At 40.4% G+C, this 9,982-nt stretch overlaps 1 protein-coding gene across 1 annotated transcript in view; it reads left to right on the top strand.

Annotated features, from left to right (window-relative positions):
• The window catches only part of desi2 (desumoylating isopeptidase 2), a 52,532-nt gene extending 43,381 nt beyond the window's left edge, over window positions 1–9,151 (top strand). The window contains exon 5 of the mRNA XM_072580397.1: window positions 5,754–9,151. Within this exon, the coding sequence (XP_072436498.1) occupies window positions 5,754–5,981 (228 nt within the window). The 3' untranslated portion in view covers window positions 5,982–9,151. The remainder of the gene's footprint in view (window positions 1–5,753) is intronic.
• The last annotated feature ends 831 nt before the right edge of the window (window positions 9,152–9,982 follow it).

Consider the following 9,982-nt stretch of genomic DNA (forward strand, 5'->3'; position numbering starts at 1 on the left):
AATTGGACTTTGCAGCTGCCAGTAATCAAGCTTTATGAGTAACACATTTTTATATTACAGGAATAAGATAGGTATGTAGGTTTGGACCTGTGACTATTTAATTGTTTTACTGCAACAGGCTGACACTTAGGAAGGAAAAGGAGATAAATGCAAGCATATCTGCCTAACTGTCGTCATATCACAATATCTGGGAGTAGTGTTCTGTGTTTAATTTATTCTGTTGAAACTAATGAAGAAGCATTATTCAAATACCACAGAGACTTTGGCTCATCCCTCAAACACTAAGAATCAACTTCAAGGCTTTGCTCAGCACCATCTCTAGGAACCTGCATGATGCAATAAACAGACTGTACGCAGTATTCTAGGTCTACTTCAACAGACCAGCTGAGACCAGCTGTCAATATGTTTGAAAAATCATTCATGAGAGGTGGGGTTCAGTGACATTGAAGGAATGGCGATATATTTCCAAATCAAGATGGTGTGTAGCTAGGAATGGAACATCCGGTGGTGATGTCCTCCTATATCTGCTGTCCTTGACCTTTTAGATGGAAGTGATAGTGATCATGAGCTTGATAGGTGTTGTCCAAGAATCTTTGGTGAACCTCTTCAGTTCATTTTATAGATCATGCATCTGAAGGTATGAACCATGTGACTTAGCAATATGTCACCCAGGATCTTTGTTTGCTATGATGTTTTTGAACCACTTTTAAAAGTAACCATATGGGAGTTAACTATGTATCTTACCATTTTTGTCCAATATTTGTGGTACCTTACATTATTATTATTAATCATCTTATACCTTTAATCAGCACAACTATCTCCTTTGAAATGTTTTCTTAAAGTTTCCTGAATTCCTCTGATTCTAGACCCTTTTTTGCCCAGTGTGACCCCCACAAAGGTTGATCTGCAACTTTAACTACCTTAAATGGGTTATGAATGTAAGTCAGTAAGGTAGAGACTAAGATGTCCCAGCAAAGATTTTTCTAAGTGTCCTGTTTGCACATCCTTAACAGTTTCTGGCAATTCCCTATGACTGATAACTGATCTATCTGTTGTTCCATGTTTTCTCTTTCTCTCATTTCTTAAACAGCAGTGTTACATTTGTAACTTTCCAATTCTAGAATCTAGGCAGTTCTAAAATATCCAAACCAATATAAACAGTAAATGGAAAAGACCTGGGGAAAATTGACAGAGATCTGGATGTTCAGGTCCATTGTTCCCCAAAGGTGGCACGCAGGTCGGTAGAGGTGTCAAAGAAGGCATACAACATGTTTTCCTTCATCAGATGGGGTATTGAATACAAGAGTTGGCAGGTCATGTTACAGTTGTATAGGACTTTGGTTCGGCCACATTTGGAATACTGCGTACAGTTCTGGTCACCACATTACCAAAAGGATGTGGATGCTTTGAAGTGGGTGCAGAGGAGGTTGCCTGGTATGGAGGGTGCTAGCTACGAAGAGAAGTTGAGTAGATTAGGATTATTTTCATTGGAAAGAAGGCAGTTGAGGGGGGACCTGATTGAGGTCTACAAAATCATGCGAGATGTAGACAGGATGGATAGCAAATAACTTTCCCAGTGTGGAGGACTCAAAGTGAGAGGAGGAAAGTGGAAAATTCTTACGCAGAGGGTGGTGGGTGCCTGGAATGCATTGCCAGCAGAGGTGATAGGGGTGGGAACAATGGCGTCATTTAAGATGTATCTAGAATGATACATGAATGGGCAGGGAACAAAGGGATACAGACCCTTCGAAAGTAGATGGCAGATTTAGATAGAGGATCTGGATCGGCGCAGGCTTGGAGGGCCGAAGGGCCTGATCCTATGCTTTTTTTTCTTTGTTATCCACTCACTGCTGCTACCTCTTCTAAAACCCTAGAATGCCGCCCATCAGGCCAAAAGGCATTTGTCAAAATTTAGTCACTTTTTTAAAAAATGAAAGACTTTTCCATTCCTCACTCTTACGACGCTATTTGATCCCTACAGTATGCAGCATATTCCTTGTGTCATCTGCTGTCATAATGGTGCACAGAATTGCTGCACATTTCTACCATTTCCTTATTCCCTATTATTTCTCTCTGTTCCTACTTCCAAGGGACCAAAATTTATTTCCATTAATCAAAAGCTTGTAAAGGTTTGTTTTATATTTCTTGCTGGTTTTACTCTGACCTTGTATTTTCTCCCTCTGTCAACTTCTTCATTGTCGTTTGCTAATGTTTTAAATCTGCAGACTTGCTACTCTCTTTGGCAACATTTGTAAGTTTTTAAAAAAATTTTAAACAATCCTAAACTTCTCTTGTTATCCATAACTCTAAGTTTACCATTGGAGAGGTATAACTTCATGGGGAATGTGTTGTTTCTTTAATTGCATATCATCTCTTACATACTGGCATACCACACTGCTTCAGCCAGCTAGCCCCTATGGTTTTACAGTGGACTTTATATAAATTTAAGACCCTACTTCATGTCTTAGCTGCATGACTCCAGCATAAAATGGAACTCCATTGCACAATGATTGCTTTTTCCCAAAATATCTATAAAATTGCTAGTAAGCCATGTCTTATTGCACAATACTAATTCCAAACAGCCTGTACCGTCACTAGTTTCTAAACATCTATTATTCTTGAAAACCATCTTAAACTAATTCCATGAACTCACCTCAACTACCTTTGCTGATTTATTTGACCTATTCTATCAGAAGATCCTACAATTGTGGTATCACCCTCGTTACCATAAGACATAGGAGTGGAAGCAAGGCCATTCGGCCCATCGAGTCCACTCCGCCATTCAATCATGGCTGATGGGCACTTCAACTCCACTTACCCACATTCTCCCCGTAGCCCTTAATTCCCCGAGGCAACAAGAATCTATCGATCTCTGCCTTGAAGACATTTAGCGTCCCGGCCTCCACTGCACTCTGCCGCAATGAATTCCACAGGCCCACCACTCTCTGGCTGAAGAAATGTCTCCACATTTCTGTTCTGAATTTACCCCCTCTAATTCTAAGGCTGTGTCCATGGGTCCTAGTCTCCTCACCTAACGGAAACAATTTCCTAGCATCCACCCTTTCCAAGCCATGTATTATCTTGTACGTCTCTATTAAATCTCCCCCTAATCTTCTAAACTCCAATGAATACAATCCCAAGATCCTCAGCCGTTCCTCATATGTTAGGCCTACCATTCCAGGGATCATCCGTGTGAATCTCCGCTGGACACGTTCCAGTGCCAGTATGTCCTTCCTGAGGTGTGGGGACCAGAACTGGACACAGTACTCCAAATGGGGCCTAACCAGAGCTTTATAAAGTCTCAGTAGCACAATGGTGTTTTTATATTCCAACCCTCTTGAGATAAGTGACAACATCGCATTCGCTTTCTTAATCACAGACTCAACCTGCATGTTGACCTTTAGAGAATCCTCGACTAGCACTCCCAGATCCCTTTGTACTTTGGCTTTACGAATTTTCTCACCGTTTAGAAAGTAGTCTGTGCTTTTATTCTTTTTGCCAAAGTGCAAGACCTCGCATTTGTTCACGTTGAATTCCATCAGCCATTTCCTGGACCACTCTCCCAAACTGTCTAGATCCTTCTGCAGCCTCCCCATTTCCTCAGTACGACCTGCCTGTCCACCTATCTTCGTTTCATCGGCAAACTTCGCTAGAATGCCCCCAGTCCCTTCATCCAGATCATTAATATATAATGCGAACAGCTGTGGCCCCAACACTGAACCCTGCGGGACACCGCTCGTCACCGGCTGCCATTCTGAAAAAGAACTTTTTATCCCAACTCTCTGCCTTCTGTCAGACAGCCAATCCTCAATCCATCCCAGTAGCTCACCTCGAACACCATGGGCCCTCACCTTGCTCAGCAGCCTCCCGTGTGGCACCTTATCAAAGGCCTTTGTCACCTCTTCAAAGAATACCAACAGGTTTGTCAGGCATGACCTCCCCTTACTAAATCCATGTTGACTTGTTCTAATCAGACTCTGCTCTTCCAAGAATTTAGAAACCTCATCCTTAATGATGGATTCTAATGATGGATACTCTAATATACCTGATGTGGAGATGCCAGTGTTGGACTAGGGTGGACAAGGTCAGAAATAAAATGACACAACTTTATCGTCTAACCATTGTATTTGAAATTGCAAGCTTTTGGACCTCAGCTCCTTCCTCAGGTGTAGTATATAAGAGAGGTATAAGACACAGTATTTATAACCAAAATGTTAACAACTTTAAAACTAGCTGCCCTTGTCAAATCCTTTAATCAGTTAAAGGAGGAAGGGAGGCGAGCTCCAAAAGCTTGCAATTGCACATAAACTTATTGGACTATAATCTCGTGTCATGTGATTTCTGATCTAATGTACTTGATTTTTAACTGTCCTGTAACCATTCTAAGTGGACCTATAAACTACTATCAAGTGATTTTTGTCTTTTTGTTGTTTATCCATGTTAATCCTGCATCTTTATTTTTCAGACTAAAATCCATTCTAACTCCCCACCTCTTATGATTATTTTTATTTTTGGGGTACCCTTTATTGATGGGCATCTTACCTCCTTCACATTTTGCTTACTTTATCGAAGTCCCATATTCTGGAATATTTATTTCCCAACCTTGTACATGCTGCAGACATATTTAATAGTTTTTGGTCAAATCCATTTATCTGTATTGTGTTATTAATTCAGCTATCTTCGTCATAGAGATGTACAGCATGGAAACAGACCCTTCGGTCCAACCTGTCCATGCTGACCAGATATCTTGTTATAAATTATTTCTGCATTCAGATATACTGCCTTTAATTATAACTTCATACTATTTTTTCCTATTATGACCTTCACTGGTGCTCTAGAACATAACCTTAGATTTAGTGAGTAAAATGGGGCACTCTGGAGTGATTTTTTTTTAGCCCAAAAGTTTCTGATACAGAGCCAAGAGGTTTGGCATTCAGCCAAGGTCAACACAAGTCCCTGATTGTATGACTCATCCATAATTTTCAGCACATGTCCTGGTAGCCTGTGTTATAAATAGATAGGCACACCATGCCTGCACAAAGATAATAAGACACTTTGAGTATAGTCGATGTTTAGTTGGCCTGAGCTGGGTTTAATTAAATGTTCGTGTAGCAGCAGGATGACACTGTTAACAAGTAAGCTGCCTGCTGTGAATTAATCCACGCAAATTTAGAGTACTTCATGTTTCATCATCAATCTATGCTGGTTAGTTGATCTCATCAAGAATCAAAACAAACATGGTGTCTGGAGAAGAAGTCATGCTCAATTCCTACTCTTGATTATTCTGTTAATTTCTACAGGAGGTGTACGTTGATTATTCTGTTAATTTCTATAGGAGGTGTACGTTGAAGACAGAATCATACTTGGATGTAATTCACTTCATAATGAACTGCTTACAGCCCCTGGTATCTACAGAATGCTACAAAACTTTGCATCTCTTTTTCATTGCACAAGCTCCATGCCAATGGATAAACAAATCCAAACCCAATCCATCCAGCTTACCTTTCCTTTTCATATCATTCTGTTCAGGTTGCACAGGATTACATGCCTTATTCAGAAAGCTAGCTAGAGGATCAGATTTTGAGGGTAGAAGATCCTTTCTCAACCTAACCTTCAAAGATTTCGATTTGTTAGCTGTTTGCAAAGCAGCAATTTGCTTTGTCCATTATACCAAACTTTACTCCTTCAAAGAAAATCAAAGTTGGGAACAATTTAAAAATGGCATGTTGTTTGTGCTTTTTCATTTGTAACAGATTCTCTGTGGCAAAGAGATCCCTCGCTGGGTTAACCGGCTGGCACACTTCAGTTCCTGCATTCCATTTCTCCAGAGTTGCTTGCCGAAAGAATGGCTGACACCTGCAGCACTCCAGACCAGTGTAAGCCAAGAGCTGCAGGATGAGCTCGGGGAGGGAGAAGGTGCAGCAGCTTCAACTTCAGCTTCCGCTTCAGCAGCGAGCCCAGGCCGCCACACCAAATTATGATCCTGCACAGTGGCTTGAGACTGTAGACAATACTGACTATTTTTTATTTACAAAAAAAAGGTAATCACAATCATTAGAAACTGCTCTGCAGGGTGCTGAACATTCGAGATCCTTGTTTCTCAGTCTGATTTTTAACAATATCTTACCTGGCAATTTTTTCCATGCTCAATTATGTTTCATAGTTGATACTCCATGTTCTATCTTGTGCTAAAATATCACCCACTTCTTTTTGATAGTTTGAGGGGTCATGGTTTAAAAGAAAACTTCTTTTAAAAGCTATACATACAGTATTTTGGATAATTGTTTACAAAGTCCCGTAACTGGGATCAACACTTGATGACCTGTTGTAATGATAATACTGGTAATTTTATATTTTGTAAAGCACTCTAACTGTGGTAGGCTGGTATAGTAAATAATGAAGTCACACTTCACTGGTGATTAATCTCCAGCAACACTCTTAACTCCCTCTTTGCATTGCCCTCCCCACAACCACCTTTGGTTTACTAAATGATGCAACATAGAGTTGACAGATTTTTTTTCTTATTTCTAAAGATATTCAAAAATAATCTTTTAAGCTGTATTTTTCAGAGAATGCACAAATACGGCAAAATCAATTTTTATATGCTTCTATAATTGTCCCAGCCTGCAACATCTAAAGTTAAAATGCTATCACTGTAGACAGTACAAAACATCAAAATAAGCAATAAGCCTTTCACCAGCATTCTCGATGAACAGGGAATTTGAGTTTGTTATAGTGAAATAACTAGTGTCTCTTCTTGAGGCAGAGAATCAAAGACTTCTTCAGATGCATAGACCTGTAAGTGAAATCGTCCCCAGTACTAACTGGCATTCTGTTCAGGATGCTTCTTCCTGCTAACATTGTATGTAGTTTGTTTTAAAAACTTAAGAGTCAAGAGTTGCACCTTAAAGAATTTTGAAACCTGCAGGAACTCTTGTCTGATCATTTCCTAACTAAATGATATTGTAGGAGGGATTAGCGCCTTAAAATGTACACTTAGATTATTGTGAATCATGAAATGAGATAAAAGTTCTCAGTGTCATTTTCTAATTATGAAATACCGTTGACAATGTCAGAAGTCATTTTAAGGAAGTTTTACTTTTCAGAAGTGATTTACAGTATTCTAAGAAAGTGGTGTTTGATCATGTGCATATCTATCCACTGGGGTTGAATGATTTAACAGTCCCAGCTTTGTGCAAACCCTCATTCGTTGCCTTTCCGTATTCTTTTTTGTTTTGAAACAAAAGCACTGTACATTTCAGCAACCCTTTAGCAGATTGTCTTTGCATTGACACTGCGCTGTTGTGTGCCTTAGAGAGTTTGTAAATGGGGTATTACAGACTATCCTAAACTTATAAAAGGTGACTTAAAGGGACATTGTGTTTCTGTGCTTGGCAATCATGCGTACACGAACCCTCCTTGGGTACCATGCCAAAATGATTTTTCTGGCCAGTCTATAGATGTCATTTGCAAAAAAAAAAGCAGTTTAATTTTTATTCAACCTGTTTGATGTTAGAACGCACTTACTAAGAGACTTATCACACAGTGTACAGTTGGCGAGGTTACACGGCAAAGTTGTCAAATATTGAGCAAGATTGCTAGGAGATGTTAATGGCATGTCGTTTGTCAGAACTTGTATAATTCTGAAAGAGACTGATTCTGATTTTAATTATACTTCACACAGAAGTTTTTGACATACGCCAAGAGTTGTGTTGCAATGCAATAGTTTTCCTAACACTGCCTAACCTGTCGAGTGATGCAACTACTGCCAAGGTTGCTGGCCATGGTTTCCTTACTCCAGAACAGAGCTGATTCTAGTCAAGTGACTAGCCATATCAGTGAGTTCGCTATCTCTGCTGCTGCTTTCTGAGGAGATACATTAACTGAGTGACAGGCAAAGCCAAACAACTCATCCTAATGCCAGCTAACACTAACTGATTTGATTGTGGTGTGCTTTGCCAACCAACCTGGTGATGGATTGTCACGTGGAGTTGCAGGAAATGTTTTTGTAGTGTGTATCATAAGGGAAAGTTATATGGTTAATATTGACCAAGAAATGGATTTGTAATTCCCTGTATTTTTAACCCTTTGGAGCCCAGCTATCGCTTCGTAACCTATCAAAATATCTTTCTAACAGAACCAGGTATAAAGCATGGTCACAGATATTGCATTGATACCAAACACTTTATAGCTCTGAATTTGACATCCATTTTCCCTGAACTGCTGGATCCTGAGCACAATACCACTAACATACCTGTGCAAGTGACCTATCCAAGTTAATTACATAAATTTGTTTCAGACAACCCCTACCCTCTGAAGCTGAGCTGTAAATAATGGACTGGTTTAAGAGAATAGTTGAGGTGGATATCTCCCATTGCTTCATTGTCTTCACTTGATCTGCACGGTGAAAAGGTCTGCGTAATATTTCAGACCATGTTGGTAAGGGGTAGGGTGGGGGAGTAAGTCTGAGCCGTCCTGGAGAAAACTTGATAGCCACCAGGTAAATAGGTAGAGCAGTCCGGCTGCAAACACGACACTCTGCTAGGAAAAGAAGTCACTCTATAAGACTAAATCCTGCTTTAAGTCGCATGTTGGAGTGGTCGAAAAGATATTGGTCATAGCCACCTATCCAAATAAAGTTAGGATTAACTATGCAGCATTGGAATTGGATCTTTAGAGGGGGGTGAAGGTAACATGGCTTCTGTTCATTTGATCTCTGGACTGAGGGGGTTAAATACCAGGATGATGGTCTAAGTATTGGACTGGCCTTGTGTAGTAGCACTGCCTCAGTGAGTGAGAGTTTTCAGGCAGTGTGCCTCTGATTGTGTCTTGGATTAAAGTTGCGCATGTCCACACAGCACTGCCTCTTAGGTGGTACAGAATATATTACGTACCCGATTGCCAGGGTACTTCTGTGAGGTGCCTTTTAATTGTGACACAGGGACCTATTGGTGATCCAGGTCAATTCATCCAAAATACCTCGTAACATTTTCCACTCCAGTAGCTGTATGTAAAATTAAGTCATGTTGTATCTAATTTAAGCAAAGGGTGGGGAATAGTCCCTTCACTGTTCCTGATCTTGCAAACTGTACTTTATTTTTTTGAACAAAATGTGATGATGGCATTAAAGAGAAACTTGTTTGTTCTAAAACGTGATTGCTTTTGTATTTTCTTTAATTGTAAGATCTTCAATTGCCAGCACTTAGAATGTAATGTTCTGCCAGTATTGCTGTGTGAAACTCCCTCTATAACAGATTTATGGGTGTTACAGCATTGTGGGTATACCTCCATCATATGGACTGAAGCCGCTCAAAAAGAGGATCAACATCATCAGCTTGTAAGGACATCTGGGATAAGTTTTAAATGCCAACCTAACCAGTGACACCCACATGAACAAATCATTTTTAAAAATATTATCTGCACCTTCCTTGTCTCCAGAAACACTGGCAAACAGTGACATTGGTGGTGATCTTTCAGAAATCACTGGAATCAGGAATGGTCCTAGAGGACTAGAAAATGGCTAATGTTTAAGAAGGGAAGGTGGCAGAAGACGGACTATAGCAAGTGTCCATGACAGTATAGGTAAAAGTGACCACCTCACTGTCCCTGTGGAGATGAAGTCCTGCCTTCACATTGAGAATAACCTCCATCGTGTTGTGTGGCACTATGACCGTGCTAAATGGGACAGACTTTGGACCGATCTAGCAACTCAAGACTGGGCATCCATGAGGCACTGTGGGCCATCAACAGCAGCAGAATTGTACTCCCAACACAATCTGCAACCTCATGGCCTGGCATATCCCCACTCAACTGTTACCATAAAGCCAGGGGATCAACCCTGGTTCAATGGAAGTATAGGTGGGCATGCCAGGAGCAGCATCAGGCATACCTAAAAATGAGGTGTCACCCTGGTGAAGCTATAAAACAGGACTACATGTGTGCCAAATGGCATAAACAGCAAATGATAGACAACTCTAAGCTC

This window comes from Chiloscyllium punctatum, chromosome 11 (assembly GCF_047496795.1).
Source record: "Chiloscyllium punctatum isolate Juve2018m chromosome 11, sChiPun1.3, whole genome shotgun sequence".
NCBI lineage: Eukaryota > Metazoa > Chordata > Chondrichthyes > Orectolobiformes > Hemiscylliidae > Chiloscyllium > Chiloscyllium punctatum.